Below are 17,289 nucleotides of genomic sequence, written 5' to 3'. Positions count from 1 at the left end.
GTTGGGCTTTTACAAAGCAGGATTCAGCAAGCTATCAGAAGGGATTTCTGGGTCAGCTCGTTGTTTAAATGCACCACGGTGAAAAAAGTTTTGGCTACGTACCCGCTGATCCTGGCAGGCTAGTATATTATCCAGCCACTTATAGAGGTATCCGTCTGGAGAGAGGCCAACGTTATCAAACACAGGCCCGCAGCACAGCACAGCAGACATGGCCTGGAAGAACAAGCATCAGTCAACAATACTGACACGTTAAAGCTTTTAACACCCAAGACAAACTTCAGTTCTACTTCTCCCTTTGTCTTAAAATGCCACTGCTCCATCCCCAGGTAGATTTGTCAGATCATCGCAAAACAGTCTAACAGGTCTTGGTCTTGGCTATATTTAGGTCTTACCCCAATAGTAACAAGACCTAAATATAACAGTGGGACGAGAGATGTAAAAATCTGATGTTGGATTTTCCAAACGGAGCACTCACTCACACACTGCAGTTCATGGGAGAGTGTACTTAAGTTCCTATTTGTCTTTGTGAGTGGAGAGGAGTCCATAGCGAAAAATAGAATTAAATTTACAGAGCTATCTTGGTAAGCAGAGATAGGATGGGAGGATTTTCTCTAATGCAGCAACACCTTGTGATTCATGGGCCTGTTTCAGAAAAGTTGATTTGTGAACACTGTCTACGTGCAGACTGCAAAAGGTGGCAACATCATGTTTCACCCATTATTGTTTGCTCACAAATTGCAGATAAATTTGAGTTCCACAGGCCTCCCGTATTCTCACAAGTGTGCAGAGTGTATTGTAAATTTCAGAAAATCTTGCACGTCACAGGTTTGTGTCCCCTAAAGAGCATTCAACTTAAAGCTTTTTATACACTTTTAAAATAGGAACAGTCAGGCTTGATACCAACTAAAAAAATGTATTACAGTAGAATAACAAAATATGCAATACTCTGCATCGATTTTCACTTCTATATGTAGACACCCAGGTTGACATTGGACAACATTGGCATGATGACTCAGGTAAATGAGTTAGGTTATTAGATATTCAAAGCATACTTTACTCTATTAGGGGGTAATATTAATATATGTAAAAGTGTGTGGAGGTCAATAGATTGCTTAAAGTGTGTTTACCTTTAGGGCACAATATTGATATCTCGTTATCTGGTGATTCCTGTCACTGTAGCGGTCCAGAGGGGTGAACATGATGCTGAAGGGGCCGGCCCATTGACTGAAGAGGATGAAGAGGTGATGTCGCAGGCTCTGCTGTGGAAACAGGAAGCGCCTGTGGTGCACTGGGGAGGGGGAAGAGTAAAGCCTGTTATAGGTTCCGTCATCGAGAGAACAGAGTTAGCAAAACTATAAAGTCTCTTAAACTCTTAACTACAAAAGTCCATTTTCTGATATGATAATAAGATGTTGATGTCCCTTTACCGATCATTAGCCATTCATTGGGGACTTGTGAATGCTTGGCAACCCATGAGTCATCACCTATCCTTGCCTGCTCTGTCCTTAAGACGCACTATTTTTGGATCTACTCCCCTTGGGCTATGTCCAAATCAAGATCAATGTCAAGATTCTTGTGCTCCATGCGCCGTGCAAAGTGTAGCCAAATGGAAGCCTTTTATGAAATTCACAATCCACAAATGGATGAAAAGGACAGATGGATTGTATTAAGCATCCGTATAAAAGAAATGCAAAACATTTACAGTCTTTATTCTGCGATTTATCAGTTTAACCTGCAAAGCATTGCCAGTGACTGGTCTGAGACTCTAAAGTTGAGCTAGTTGAAGGAATCTTTTCTGACTACCTGGTACACACTGGATGAGGTTGGCCACCATGGCGCTGAAGTGAGCTCGGATGTCCTTGAGGATCTCTGCATCTTTGTCGTTCTCAGCTTCCAGAAGCATCCGGGTCAGGTCGACATACTCCAGGAACAGAGCACCCAGGGCGAGGGTGTCACGTTCCAGAGCCCCGTTTGTACTGCAATAACACAAAGAAAACAGGGAGAGATGCTCAATGAATAGAAGTCAGACACCAAACAGTATGTAACAATAATACTTTAACTTCTGTCAAAACCCAAATTGTATTACCGCAGTTAACTATGAAGGTTTTATCTCATAACGTAGCAAAAAGTCAATGTTATTAATCCTGGTGACCCTTCTTTGCTGTTGGGAATCCAGAATGTGATTCTTTCCTGTTTGGGCTGTAATGTGTCAACTAGTGCCACACTAACCTGTCACTGATGACACCTGCGTCAGCCAGCAGCTCAAAGATCCGCAGCAGCTGCAGCCTCAGCAGATCCCGCCGCTCGCGCCGCTTCTTGTTCTACAAAACGTCATTGAGACAAATCCTTAATGGCAGATTTAATGGTAATAATATTATAAAACGTTATTTACTGACTACGATTTTCTGGTAGGGCTACATCATACTTTGTAGTTCAGCTCATGTTGTGCATTGTGTGTAATGCAAATATGATCAACCAACCTCAGGCCTTCTTTCTAACGCCTCTTTCATTAGGGGATGTAACTCCTCCACAAGTTCCCTTTGTGCACACAGTGAAGATATAAACAGGTCACCATTAGGTTAAAAAGTAAAACATTTATCAAAATTGAAATGCAGCAACACTATTGTTATATTTTCAAAGAAAATAGATTTGAGCTAAAGAAAAAAGGTTTCTAGGAAACAATTTACCAGCTGTAAATAGAGACAGGGCACCACCCCACTGTAATCCTCTGTTCATCTCCACTTTATATCCCCACAAATACAGGTCAACATGGACTTTAATTATGGAGAAAATAATGGATTGTGCTTTTCCATTTTTGCTGGTTCTGTCTCATTAAAAGAGAAAAGAACTGCAGCTTAAGTCAGTAGCTTAAAACCTATGACAATAAGCTCCTATAATTCTTTAAAGATTTTCATTTAAATTTGTCACAGCTGCTGCTGATTTTCATTCAAATAAAAATGTCTGTTAAGTCACTACCTATCGCCGAATGAGGTAACACAATGATGATTGAGCCTATGGCCCACTGATGAAATTACTGCAATATTTATATATTTGCAGTTTTTACGAACTGCAAATATAGTTTTACGAACTGGGTGTCTGTGGTGTCTGAAAAAAATGCTGTATTAAGTCACTGCTAATGCAAACCAGACGTTTTCAACCGGTGCAGCTCCATATTAAAAGCATTTAACTGGCGAAACACAATTTGACTATTATTATGAAGTAGTCACGTGAAATGCAAATGTGTTTGTCAGTGTTCCAGCACCCACTGGCGTCGTTCATCAAAAATGCATCTACAAAACGAGACATCGGTCATTTTGGGCGTTTTCGGGCAGCGGATCAGTCTGAAATACCGCAGGGATTAATTGAACGAGAGGGAGCGGCCACAGTGGGCTGTCAGGTGAAGAGCGTGCAGGCGACAGGCTGCGCACCTCCACCTTCACAGCGAGGCAACCACCTCCTTTCAGCTGTGCCCTGCCGTTCACAGACTCGTGCCGCGCACAGCATAGAATCGGATCACGGTTGCTCGCAGAATGATGGGAAAAAGACCAATTATAGCCTGAATTCTTTGTTAAAACGACAGTCGTTTGTTTTGCTGCCCCCAGAGTTCTGTGACCTGTGGTATTAAACTGCGTTTTCCAGTTACCACCAGTAACCACAGAGGACGCCAAATCAACCAGGACCGAAATCTTCCCGACTGCCACTTTAACGTCAATCGCGGAAAAATCATCATCTGCGAGAGGGAATTTGAATAGAAACTGGTTTGTCAAGACAACAAACGTGATTCAGAGTAGAACATCCAAAACACTGCTCTGATATACCTGAACACAAGGGAATTGGTACGACCAAAGCCCAGAACTAATGACTCTGTCAACTCGATGCTCTCTGCCCTCATCAGTGGAACCAGCTGCTTCAGAAGCCAAGCCACAGATGGGCTCCCGATAACCTGAAACATCAAACACAGACGGTGCAGTCAGACAAATAAATCTGGCACGCCGCTTGAACACCACTAATTACACAGGGCCGTGTTGACACAAGTGCCTGTACAGTTAAGAATATAGCAGCTTCCTGTTCCATTCATGCAAAGATACAGTAGCTGCTGTGTAATTTGATGCTTTGAGTTTGAATGTCAACAAGCTCTGTATGAACACCTGATCTCGGGGAGACAAAGCACTGGGGGAATTAATAAGGCCAGAAGACAGGGAGCCAGCTACCTTGTTATCGTAGCTGACACCGCTGTCAGGTGTGGCGGACGCGATCTCAGGTGTCGATGCTCTCAGATGGCCGGGGCTCATGATACTGGGCTTGGCCACCCCAAAGCAAAGGATCAGGTAGTTTCTCCACAGGGTTACGTAACTGTCCCCAGTGCCAGAGGTGCTGGTCTTCTTTGCATACACTGGGTTACTGGTGAATCATTCAAAAAAGGAAATATTATTACATCCTCATTTTTGGCTGAAATCTCCAGGAGGAGTTTTAAAATGCAATGGGGAACTGGTATCAGATGGCTGTGTTAAAAATAGGAACACTAAGTAGGAATGTAACAAAAATAGAGAATAGAAGTGTCTCGTGGTCCCTCCTGAACTCACTGCAGTGTTTGAGGACACTTACTTTGGGTCTACCAGGGGCATGAGCATCTGCATTCGAGTGAAGGCGTAGGGCCAGGCGTAGCTGAGAGCTGTGGGGCAGTGCTTGGGCAGGTTGTCCTGTCGGAGGAGGCTGTATACACACAGCACCCAGGGGTCCTTCACAGACTGGGCAAAGATCCACACATGTGAGGGGCTCCTAATGTCATAATGACTGTTGACGAGGAGCGCGTTCCACTCCACCAGCCACTGAAGGTCCACGTGGTGGCCAGCTGGCAGCGCGGCCTGCAACAAGCAAGTGGCACAGCAGGAGCAAAGGTCATGACCGAACTAGATATCCAATTACAAACATTTCCTTTATCTGCCTATTCATTCTTATGCGTAAAAATAAGGCAGTCATTAAGGGAAATTCCAAGTTAATGATAATGCATAAGGACATAAGGACATTTACTGTATTATCCCATTCACAATAAAATCGGTATTCTCAGCGTCATGTTGACAGCTTGATGATTACATAAATGGGAGTCAAAAGGCCAACAGCTGCTCAGTTCCAGCTGTTCATTCACATTTTACGTGTTAGATAACTAAATTGAGCTTCTGTCTCATAGTCAACGTTAAAAGCATTTGCTGACTTGTAAACCAGATTCCACTTGTGGATAAATTGTTCAATGACACCCAGTCTTTTCTCAAAAGTGGCTCAAATTTCAGGAGTTGACATAAAAAAATGAGCATTTCACTTTTCGGTCTGGAAGTCAAGCAACGTGAAATTTGCACAGTGTGAATAAACTCCAAGAAAAAGTGAAGGGAAAGTAAAAACACAGGCAAATACACCGCACACACATGTTGATTGAGACTGGGGATTTAGTTTGGAGCTGAGCCACACAGTGAACTTACAAGCAACTTACTGTGTCAGAGACTGCAACGTTGACAAAACTTTCCAGGATTACAGGGCTGAGCTGATCCATAATCTCTATCATTGGTTTATCATCCTCCTGCAGTTGACAAGAACAAAATCACAAATCTGAGGACCTCAAAAACCAATCTCTGCTACTCCCCTCTCGCCGAAGTTTTGCCTTCTCTCACTTTACCTCAGTCTGTCCGATGGTCATAAAGAGACTTCGTATCTCTTTGAGAATGGCGATGGCAAGTCTGCGGGTGCTCAGCTGACAGGAGCAGAGCAGTACAAGTGCCAGTCCCTCTACAGCATGCAGCACAGTGGAGTGAGGACCTCGCTCTGGAGGGATCTTCAGACTCGAGCCGGTCTGCAGCAGCTGTGACATAAACATCCACATAAAGCAAAAGCTGATTTCATAGCTTCATGAATAAAATGACACCTTAATGCATTCGATTTCTTTTTTTATTTCTGCAATAGGTGTTTCCACAATTGTTGGAAAAGGGGTTGAAAAAGTGTTGGAAAAGGGGTTAGCAGTCAGAAGAGCAAATAAACAAATGGCTCAAATTGTGATTAGTTATTCCCACTTGTTAAAGGCAAAAAAAATATGTCATAATAGACACAAATCTGTGTACCACGGCAGTGTGTATCTTAGCAGCGTCATAGCTTTTCCCTGGGGCAGCCTGGGTCAGTTTCCACTGTGTGAGCAGTTGTAGCAGTAATTTGAGGGATGTATCTAGCAATCCCTGGTGGGTGTCTTGGACTTCACGTAACAGGAAGTTAGTGAATCCAAACAGGACGTCCTCACGCCAGTCTGAGAAATCCACCAGCAGACTTTGTAGGGAATTCTGGGCTATGAGTCGCAGCTCATCATCCATGTGGATCGTCAATCTGGCACACAAGACAAAGAAAGACAAAAATGAAACAGGTACCTTTGTAGGAACAAAGTCAAGTCCCTTGTTTACTACCAGCTAGTGGGTTTCACTGCAGATACATGCTTCCTGAATATTTCTTGGATTGCATGATTTTCAGTACAACAGCATTATCTGTCACATCTGTGGGACCTGTGGCACGAATCTATCCGTACAGAAACTAGCCCCACCGACGCACTTCTTTTATTTAAAAGAGCAAATAAACAAATGAGTCAAAATGTTCAGCCACAGCTTGGCGTTCCTTATAGAGTTGGTTTCTCCAAGACAGGTGACTAACCGAGAGAGCAGGTCTATGAGCTCCGGCTTGGACATCCCATCAGGCAGGATGCGAGGAATGGCAGCAACACACGTCCTGAACAAGTCAATCTTGGGCTTCCTTTCACCTCTGTAAGGGTCACATTTCAAGTTTAACTGCAAACGCTTGCTTCCAGTGGAATAAATTGTCAAGGGTAAACTGATCAAGCATTGTGATAAGAACAGATTATTTTACAGAGTTGATTAAATTATGGATGAGTTCATGACGGGACATTTGACACTTCTCTGCTGAGTCACTCTGGAGTTTTCCCAGCCCGAAATGTTCTGGCAGCTAGGATGACAGAGGGATGTGCACACATACGTGATCATGTCCTCAGGCTCCTTGTTCAACATCTGAGCATTGGTCATCATCATGCAGCGTCCCACCTCCTTGTCCAGGTGTCTGAGGATGTTGTCAATAGCCTTCCGCACATTAAAATAATACTGCGACATCCCTAGAGAAGACGGCAGAGGAGAAACAGTTTATATCACTGTTGCTGTGATATGTTAAAGCTGTCAGTGCTATGTAGGTCTGCAAAAGCATGACATTTTCAACATTCCTGACCGCGGTCTGTCTCCCTCACCAATGACTTTGGCTTCCTCATCTGTCAGCGTTTTGCTCAGGTATGTCTTCTTCACTCGAAGTGTGTTCCCGGAGGGCAAAGTGCAGCCGGTATTAGGCATGGGGGGCTCGCCGTCCTTCTGCTGCAGTTTATCAGCTATGACCAGGAATGCTCTTAGACCAATATTCATTCTCTGAACAGACAAGAAAGTTCAGCCATTTGTTATCAATTTTAAACTGAAATGACTTAAACTAAAAAAACAGGAGAAGAAAAACAGCTGAAAAAAAAACCAAGCAGTTTCTAGAGATATCTAGCAACAGTAGGTTAATATGGGCATAGTTTCAATGGTTTCGCTGACTAGAATTGAGTGAAATGCTGACACACGAAGTTGTAAGTTCAGTAGATACATAGTATATAGTGGTTCATTTATGACTTTATGGTACTACTAGTCCCCCAGATATTCAAATGATGTGTCAAATTTGAGGGGAGAAATGGATAATAGATTTTATTTTACCTAGTTTTTATGTAAGTAGCAAGTATAACCGTATTCTTAATTTCCTTTTTCTTTTCTCCTATTTTCAACTAACTCAGGAGACATTATCAAAAGAGGGAAATTATTTTTACTTTCAGAGGATAAAATTTTGATCAGGACTAAACAAAAAAAAAAAAACAACGGCTTTTTTGAAAACATTTTTCTATAAACACATCATATAAGTAAATGAATGATGAATGCATACCTCGGGATTAAGACTGAAGGCTTTTATAGGTTTTCCAACACAAAGAAGGTCATATATAATTTCTTTCATGGCAAAATCAAGTCTTTCCTGAAATGAAAAGAGGGAAAATGTGTTTACTCTGATTTAATTTATTAATGACATACCATCTCACTAGTCACAGTGAGAGCAACATACATTGGTTTTAATGGAGATTTACATGGAATGTAATTGGTATGACAGCGTGACTTCTCTATAATGCAGTATAGCATGTGATTGTGTTTACCTGTGCAATAAACTGGATGATTTTGACGAAGATATTGAGAGGCATGTCTCTTGGTACCACACTACGGGATCCTTTGGGGAAAAGTGTTGTCACAATGGTGCTCAGGCGACTGTGGACACAGAGAAAAGAACACATTATGAGGATACCATGAACAAGTTTCAAAAGGATGTGTAAAATTACATAGAAAATTGTATTAAACTGTTTTGCAAAGTACTCCATTGCGTGAAGTTTACTTTGGGCCCAATTAACACGTTTAAAAAGTCTGGCTCGACCCGTTTGGGATTCCTCATGTCAGTAAACTGCTGATAAACTTGTGGGCCACCAACACTTGACAATGTGGTGTGACCTGACCCCAAGCCTGCGGCCTGTGCATGCACATGGAAAACAGATAAGTCTTCTTTCTCCAAATACCAATAAAATCGGTAACAAGGAGGGAGGGTAAACATTTTTTCACAAATATTTTTAGTACAAACAGACATTTTTCAGCCCATGACCTTCATCGGCATCTCAAAGGTATTTACTAATATATACAAACACAGTGAAACTGACTATAACTACTAATTGATTGAGAAATTCCCATTCTGACTCACTGGAAATTAACATCTGAGGTAAAAAAAAAATCCAAATGCAAAGTAACACTAGCACCTCTTTGGCTGAGCTCACCACCATTCACAGGAGGATGTGGGCTGAAGATATTTACCCCTGTGTTGCAGTGTTGCTCTCGCACTTAATTCGGATCATGTAGACCCACAGCAGTCGATACAAGGACTCCAGTGCAACACGAGCCATTTTAGGGTCTCGACTCTGTAGTAAAGTTACATTTATAGAAGAAAGTCAATGGGAAAACCAGATTGCAACAATTGGCAGCCTAAATGTGACAGTTTATTGTAGGCTCTGATACAATAACAAAGTTACAGAGATGATTATTGTAATCACACTATACTTATTTACTTTACTGTGCTTATCTCCTGTTGCAATGTTGTTTTTACTCATCTTTTGTTCTTTTAACTTTTTTATTCTTTTGTAAAGCACTTTGTAACCTAGGTTTTGAAACGGGCTATATTAATCAAATTTACTTATATATTAAATGCTGATGAGAACAGTTTGAATAAATACTGCCTGAGGCATTCAGCACACTATTACCATGTCATGTATACAATAAAACAACTAATGAAAATGTATATTAACACATTTCTGTTTGACCACTGAAGCGGTGACAAACATTTTGTGCAACAGGGATGCACACTTGAACAACAGTTATGTTACCAAAACTCCTCTGTCCAAAACAAAGACCACTGTGGTCTGAATTAAAGGCAACTGGTCTCCAAGTTAAGTTACCTTCAGATTTGAGAGGCAGTTATTAAGAAAGACATGCCATCTGTTGAGGAAGAACTGTTTCTGGCTGACACACAGCAGGCAAGTCACCAGTGGGTAAAAAGCCTGCGTAGAGAACAGAGAGTGTTTAGATCTCTTTTACCGTACACTGCAATGTTAAAATAGCTTCACACTGACTCAAAAATATGTTGAACACTTATAGTTTCCACATATAATATCTGCGGTTGGCCTTTCAGTGGATTATATGAAGAATTATGCATTATCTCTGAACCCTATCTGCATAAGTGCTATTTAAGACCTAAACCGGTTTTCTTTTGAAGACATGATGAAGCTTTTTTCTTTTGTTGTGCTTTTTACTGATGACGCATCACTCGTAAAATGCGGCTTTCGGCCATAACAGCTGCCTCAGGGGAATGTAGACCTTCTGTAAGAGCAAGCTACTGTTAAATAAGGGTTGTTGTCTTTCCATTTCATTGTGAACTACTGTGATGAAATGCTTTATTGAAGACACTTTAGGGGGAAGGGCTATTACATACACTTATATACAGTATACTGCATTGCTTCAGTGCTCGTTTTTATGCTTTGAAATGGCAGCCTGTCTTCCCTCATAAATTATTTCTACTGTGGACACTGACGTTGGCACAGAACATTACACAAGAGTGACCTTGAAATGCTTGAGGATTCACAAAGACCACAGACATCTAAGCAATCTAAGCATGCAGCAAAGGGTGTCAGAGGGGAAACAAACGGGAGCCAACCATCAGTGTCAGTTTGTTTTCTGCGAGGCAACTAACCAGCGAGTGCTTCTTCCTGGAGGACAAGTCCAGGGTTGTGTCGTACAAGCTGTCCACAAAGTTCCTGAGGCAGGGTACGTTTACCTCGTTCTTCACGGCCTAGGGCAACATCACACACAAGACACAATCCTCTCAGGAGTGGGGCTCTTTTCCTATTTAAATTAAATATTATGTAATGCATGCAACATGTACAAGAGGGGAAAAACTTACCGCTGCAACAGGAACCAAAATTTCAACAAAAAGACCAGCCAAGGCATGCTTAATGTCCTTGTCCTTGACTTCCAGGAAATACTGGGCACACTCCTGAAGAGAGAGCAGTAAATGGTTTAGCACACAATAAAAACTTATATCACTTTAAATCTACTATACGTGTAGAGTGTGTTAAGAAAAGATTTACCCAAGAGATAAACAGACTTGAGACTTTATGGTCAACACTGAATAACAAAGTGCATGCCAAAGCTAACAGGAAACACAGTCAAGGTCAAGGGGCAGCAAATCCTGACAATCGTGAGAATTATTTGTACATTTCCTACACAATGTTGATATAAGCCTATATTTAGGTCAAGTTTTAATACACACAAATCAAAAATAAAGTCAATATATGAGTAAAGCGAAAAAAAGGGTTATCTTAACATATAGTGTAATCAGGTTATACTCTGGCAAGGCTGGTTTATGATTGAAGGATCGAAATGCTACTGAGTTGTTGAAGTCTGTTGTACCTGCATGAACTGAAAAGAGGCTTCAAAATCCTCGACAGGATACATCTTAATTCGGAAGAACTTGACCCCCATGATGAGGCTTATGGTACTCTGGACTACATATGGACTCTGCTCTTTCTGTCGCAGCTCCTTTAGCTCAGTCAAAAACTTCTTCTTCACAGCAGGAAACCTGAGAGAAAAAAAAAAAAAAAAAAAAAACTGAAAATGAGATTCTATATAAAGACTTGCCTGCATAGCTCAGGCAGACAAATCCCAAATCAGCACTTCCACAAAAATGTTCCTGCACTCAGAGTCGTGACGTGGAGAGAGTACAGTGACAACATATTCAGGCAGCACGGCTCCCAAAAATATCATCCCCCTCGTCTTACTCTCTGTATGCAGACCGCAAGTCTGTGCCCCGAGATGAACTCCTCGTTTAGCACCTGATCCCTTGCCTAAATTGAACCAGAGATGGGATTCTTCAGCTGCTCTAAATTTAGAAAATAATTCATCATGAAGGCTCATATGAGCATGTCTTAACCTCTTTCCTGTTGGCTAGTACTGTACTTGTACGAAAGTGAATACAGCCGCTTCTGCATCTTAGTGAGGTGAGGAGAAGTTGTTTATTATTTCTACAGGCACAAACCTTGATTGAGAAACCACTTTTAAACTTATTTAAAACCGCATCAATCTCTCAACTATGTATCCCATCTGAATATTTTTAGTTTAGACCTCTTTCTTCCTTTCTTGACCTCAGAGAAAAGCAAAGATCTCTATAAATGCCTCTCAGTAAAGAATCTCCTGCAGGAAATTAAGCAGAGCGCACTTGGGATAGGAGGTATGCAGTGTGCTTACCAACCATATCTCTATTTTAAGGATTTGTTCTTTGCTGCGATGATCTGAAAACTTCAAATAAACAGACATCAATTTCCAGTCCTAGTTTGGTGTGAAGGGGACCTGTCCAAAAGTGTGCCGTCCCTACAGTATGTTCCAGTCTCCTGAAGCGGGGAATGTTTCGCAGAAAGGCACTAGCGATGGTAACACACCATCATTATGTGACACCAACAGAGCAGAGAATAAAGATTTAACAGCCAATGAGGAAAGATGGAAAAAGGAAAAAATAATAATAGTTAATTATATAATCGTAGTTCTGTCTTTGCTCCTTACTTGGACTGGGCTAATACTCCTATGACTTCAGCATAGAGGTCTGCTACAGTGTGCATGTTGCCAGTGTTAGGACCGTGATACCTGTGGGAAAGACGACACAAGATAAAGTAAAACAAACCCCCCGAGAAACTTCAAACTACGAAAGGACGAAGGACCTGTGCTGGAAATAGACAAGATCTTACCCTTCTTTGTATCTAAAGTGCTTAAAGGCTAAGTTAATGACTTCATTGACCAGGCTGTCAAGGACCGGGTGGAGCGGCATCTAGTTGAGAATCAGGAGACACAATGGCATGGCAGTGAATGTTCAACAACTACATACTCACAAACTACCAATCACGGTAAAATCATTTTTCAAGCACACAGCACTACTTGAGTGAGGTTTCACAAAATAATAAGATGACCTAAGCAGTGGTTATGTAGTACAGAGTTAAGTCAAGTCACCTGTTTCAAAACTTCTATAAGTACAAGAGAGAAGATGAAGTCAATGGCCAAATCCCTCCTTTCGAGTAGATAATCTTTCTGCTGCTCATCACTATTAGAGACAAGAAACAAAAAAAAAAGAGCAACAGGTTTGCCACAATCGTACAGTGCAGGTGAGCATCATCACCGTTTCTTTACATTTTCTACTGGTGACACATTGCTGCATGCAGAAATTAGTTGACCAATTCTCACTTTTTGGACTTGGTGTTGGCTCTTGGCCGGTACTCGTGCAATTCCTCCTCTAGTCCGTTTTGTCTTTTGTACCAGTCAAACAAAGTGCGCAGGATGGAGGGGAGACAGTACTCAGCCAAAGAGCTCATGGCGCTTATCAGCTGGAGGAACAAGACATACATCGTGCAAATGCAAGTTTGTGTTTAGCAGTTAACATACCAAAGTAAGAGATAGCAATCAGTGTTTCCGTTGTTTATTTGTACAGCAATCTGAACAGAAATTACAACAGCACATTAGCATTTTGCTGTGTGTTTAACACAAAGAACTTAGGCAAGTTGAGACAGCTGTAAGGTAAAGTCCAAGGCTACATCAAGGGAGATAAATGAGATTGTAGGGTGAGCTGGTTACTCATTGGGACTGTGCAGAGAGACAAGGTCCCCATGGGGCACCCTCCCTCAGTCTTGGGGGAGGGAGAGGGAAAGGAAGGAACGGGCCGGGCACACAGGAAGGGAGGAGAGTCTGGCTGGGCCAGGGAACACAGCAAGCCCTTCATTCAGCGCAAGGCTGGAGAAGAATCCTGGCTCTGTGTGGCTGCTGAATGGCCTCACGCAGCAGCACAAACACACCCCTGTCGCTGTGAGGCGGCCTTCTCTGCAGAGCCCCAGACCTGCTGGACACACCTAGCACAGAGCCAGTGCCAACTCTCAAGGTAAACACTCCTGCCCTTGACTGGATCTGAAAGCCCTTTTGGGATGTGAGCAGGGCTTTCACCCATTAGCCCTTTCATGTTACAGTGCATCGTACCAGGGCAGTATTTAAGACATGAGAACCGACTTGCCTAGGTGCTCATAGGGAGAGGAACACAGTCAAATGTAAGAGTTTAATGTGAATCATGAATTTAAAAAAAAACAAAACCCAAAAAATAATAATTTTATCCATTAAATGTAATATCGTCCATTCATATAAGGGTGAAATGAAGGCATTAAGTTTAGCAAATAGTGATGCCGTTCATTAACTTAGGACATAATTTTTATACCACTTTTGTTTGTCTAACAGTCCCATTCCTGCATTTTTCACAGCACTTACTTGGTCAAATTGAGGATCTTCCCCCCTCTGTAGTGACTTTGTTAATGGCTTTTCCTGAAAACACAGAAAAAAAGACGTCGTTTTACAACTTGTGTACGTTTTATTATTTCCAGAAATTCCAAAACAGTTCCCTGAAGTTTGGTCTGAAGCTCATAACTCTATCCGCCCTGCCCAAAGAGCGTGTGGAGTATTTTTGAACAGGGACTCATTACAGCCCCGCTAATGAGAGAGCCATCAATCAGTCTGATACCAGGCAGGCTCAGATATTAGAGATGGCACATTCATGACAGCTCTCATTATCACACTCTTCTATCATTTGAGATAAAGGCCTTCAGGAGGGATATAGGCTCAATGCATTCGTCTCCTGCTGTAAGGACGGCTTCTTGATTTATGTATGATATCAGTTCACTGTAGCACATCCTATTTGTTAGTAAATGAAGGCTGAATGAGTGTGGACATCAAGAGCTGGCAACCAGGACGGCGAATATAACGAAAAATACTGCACTGCTTATTAGAAATGTGTTAAAAACTAAACATCTTTTAAAAGATCTCGACACCTGTGTAACAACACATTTGGAAAAACTGAGTGAAACATTAACTCGTCAACTTCCATAAACATTTAAATATTCGATTCATTCTTTGGACATTAGGTGCCTTAAGATATTTCTAAATGGTTCAGTGAAGCCGTCCTGTGTTTAGTCCATTTAAGAGATGAAATTTGATTGTAATAATCAGGCATTTAAAGCAAACAATTTCAGTAAACAAACCATCTTACTCCCATTCGGCCACTAATAAAAGTCTGGCAGAGTCTCCTGATGTATTTTAGTTTTTTAAGATATTCAGTGCAGCTTTAGCAGGGGATGTTCCATCACATGACACCCGATGTACTGGCAAACTGATGTATCTAAAACACACAGCAGTAATATTTGAGGAGGATGCTTATTTCCACCATTATATGCCTAACCCACAATTACCACTTAATCCATCCTCGCGCAAATCAAAGCATCTGCTTTCCTCTACCTTTTTTGCTACTCGGCTCTACCAGATACGTCCCTCTGCTGTCTCGATGGTCAGGCAGCAAATCACAGCACATCCCTTACTTGATGATGAATCCCAAATAGCCAACTGTCTGATGTCTCTGACACTGGAATTGCGTGGGCTGGTGGCAATGTCACTGTCTCCCTTGCAGCTGGAACGCCAGCTAAGCCCCATGCTCCGATGAACCTTTTAGTATTTGGACAAATGCTTAAAACTGAGGAGCCCATCTGTGCTGGAATGACAGAAAAGTCAATGCCTCTTGCACTGTTGGGCTTGTAAGGACTTTATTCCCCTTTGTGGCAGGCAGATACAACAATACCGATTGTATTCAATCACTTCACACATTTACAACTATTTATTTTTCGGCTAAATTCATTATCTGCATCTTACAGTAGATATCATGTATTTGGGCCCTTTGAGTGTAAGCTTTTTAAAATTTCTTCTTTATTTTATTCATTCATTCTGACCGCAGATCATTGCACAACATGGATTCTGTTAAACAAATCAGTGATTAGGATGAGCAGGAGGGACAACTGTAAGCACGTAACTACAAGACAGGGCTAAAAAAAAAAAAAATGACTCAGCTGAAACAAGGGGTTGCACACTTTCCCTGTGGTAATTAACACTTCCCTGTAGACCGGGACCAGTGACTAACAGCATCCTATAAATCACGGTCCCTAAAACTACAGACTGTCTGTCCGCAAAGGCCACGAGTAAACTCACATATCAGACCTGCACATGAGACTACATGACAGGGTAACTATCAGTGGTAAACGATGCTACCGTGCATTACAACATAAAGCTACATGTATTATGATTAACTGCCTAATGTGTTTTAGCTGGAGTCTGTCATTTTTAGTTGACTTTCAGCAGCACTTGTAAGATACTCATGTGGTCCTGGGAGCAGGTGGTGAGTGGTGCCCACGTTAACACACAGTGGCTATTCCCCGTCTGCCTGACTGTCTGTCAACAGAATTATTTATGACAGCTGCTGTTGGCCCCATCGATCAGCTCCAACCTCCGCTGGACAAAAAGTCTCTCAGAGATTTTACTGGCAGCTTTTATCTTCATCTAATTTTCCAGTACTGCTCATTAGACTGTATCTTTAGTCGCATTATAAAGACAAAGACAGAGAACAACGGTTGCAGAAAAAGTCAGGGTTACCAGTCAGTTCCAAATGCAAATTATAAAATACTGGGAGACCAAATCAAAATATCAAGCATTTGACTGTTATCTGAAAGCCTCAGAACTGTGTCTACTCAACTGTGATTAAGGCTGTACAAACCATTATTTTCATTATCATTCAATCTGCCGATTATTTTCGCGAATAATCAATTAAGCGTTTGGTTGTTAAAATGTCAGATAATAGTGAAGAATCTCTATCACATTTTCCCAGAGTCTGATTTGACACCTTCAGATGTCTTGTTCTGTGTTTGTTTGTTTTGTTTTTGAGCAACAGTCCAAAAATCAAAGATATTTACAATAAAATAGAACAGAGAAAAGCTGCAAATCCACACCTTGAGGTATTTGGCTATTCTGATTACTGCGTATCAAAATAGTTGCTGATTAATTTTCTGTCGATCCATTAATTGATTGTTTCTCTACTTGTGAGTTTTTTTTTTAATTTCCACTTTACAATGTGGGAAAAATTCTGTAATTCAGAGCCTGAGAAACAGAATCACATATTTTAACCTTTTATATACATACTGTAAAGTAGATCTGAAATGAATACTTAATTAATCGATTAGTCATTTGACAGAAAAACCATCGCTAACTATTTCGATATTTGATTAACTGTTTGTTACTTTTCAAGCAAAAATTGTGAAAAACGCCAAACCGATTCTCTGATTCCAGCCTCTCAAATGAGAGGATTTGCTGCTTGTCTTTATCATCATTATTTATTTAATTATTTAGTTATATTATGATTTATATTTCTTTATATTTATATTTTTGTAGATTGATTTTGTAATCCCTCTGGTTAACTGCCATCATGTCAGAAGGTAGCCTAGAAACTCTGTCTTTGGCGAAGTTCTTAAAAATTGTTATTAAATGTTTTGACCGTATTGACAATTGTTAAGTGTTCAAAATGATTTTTTCTTTCCACCAGTTTTTAATTATAAAATAGTACCTTCAACTCTACCCAGGGCTTATTACAACGGTACATTTCTTGTGTTAAGCTCAGCTGAAGCTTGGTAACACTGTAGCATTCGCCATGAGGCTGGTCACAAATTCCACATTATCCCCCCCAAGCTGCTTCCTT

At 41.2% G+C, this 17,289-nt stretch overlaps 1 protein-coding gene across 9 annotated transcripts in view; it reads right to left on the bottom strand.

Moving 5' to 3' along the window:
• Positions 1-17,289, bottom strand: part of LOC120791732 (protein furry homolog) — a 54,679-nt gene that overhangs the window by 20,216 nt on the left and 17,174 nt on the right. For all 9 annotated transcript variants that reach the window (XM_040130354.1, XM_040130347.1, XM_040130349.1 and 6 more), the window contains exons 3-28: positions 13,992-14,045; positions 12,927-13,066; positions 12,696-12,786; positions 12,437-12,516; positions 12,255-12,335; positions 11,109-11,277; positions 10,600-10,692; positions 10,390-10,488; positions 9,599-9,700; positions 8,961-9,064; positions 8,261-8,369; positions 7,999-8,085; positions 7,283-7,454; positions 7,021-7,153; positions 6,682-6,789; positions 6,108-6,363; positions 5,669-5,851; positions 5,486-5,572; positions 4,606-4,865; positions 4,212-4,401; positions 3,819-3,943; positions 2,481-2,538; positions 2,230-2,321; positions 1,804-1,976; positions 1,128-1,288; positions 103-213 (exon numbers count right to left, since the gene is read on the bottom strand). In XM_040130354.1, the coding sequence (XP_039986288.1) occupies positions 103-213; positions 1,128-1,288; positions 1,804-1,976; positions 2,230-2,321; positions 2,481-2,538; positions 3,819-3,943; positions 4,212-4,401; positions 4,606-4,865; positions 5,486-5,572; positions 5,669-5,851; positions 6,108-6,363; positions 6,682-6,789; positions 7,021-7,153; positions 7,283-7,454; positions 7,999-8,085; positions 8,261-8,369; positions 8,961-9,064; positions 9,599-9,700; positions 10,390-10,488; positions 10,600-10,692; positions 11,109-11,277; positions 12,255-12,335; positions 12,437-12,516; positions 12,696-12,786; positions 12,927-13,066; positions 13,992-14,045 (3,318 nt within the window). The remainder of the gene's footprint in view (positions 1-102; positions 214-1,127; positions 1,289-1,803; positions 1,977-2,229; positions 2,322-2,480; positions 2,539-3,818; positions 3,944-4,211; positions 4,402-4,605; positions 4,866-5,485; positions 5,573-5,668; positions 5,852-6,107; positions 6,364-6,681; positions 6,790-7,020; positions 7,154-7,282; positions 7,455-7,998; positions 8,086-8,260; positions 8,370-8,960; positions 9,065-9,598; positions 9,701-10,389; positions 10,489-10,599; positions 10,693-11,108; positions 11,278-12,254; positions 12,336-12,436; positions 12,517-12,695; positions 12,787-12,926; positions 13,067-13,991; positions 14,046-17,289) is intronic.

This window comes from Xiphias gladius, chromosome 7 (assembly GCF_016859285.1).
Source record: "Xiphias gladius isolate SHS-SW01 ecotype Sanya breed wild chromosome 7, ASM1685928v1, whole genome shotgun sequence".
Classification (NCBI taxonomy): Eukaryota; Metazoa; Chordata; class Actinopteri; order Istiophoriformes; family Xiphiidae; genus Xiphias; species Xiphias gladius.
Note: the sequence above shows the minus strand (reverse complement) of the source record. Positions and strands in the feature narration are given on the sequence as shown.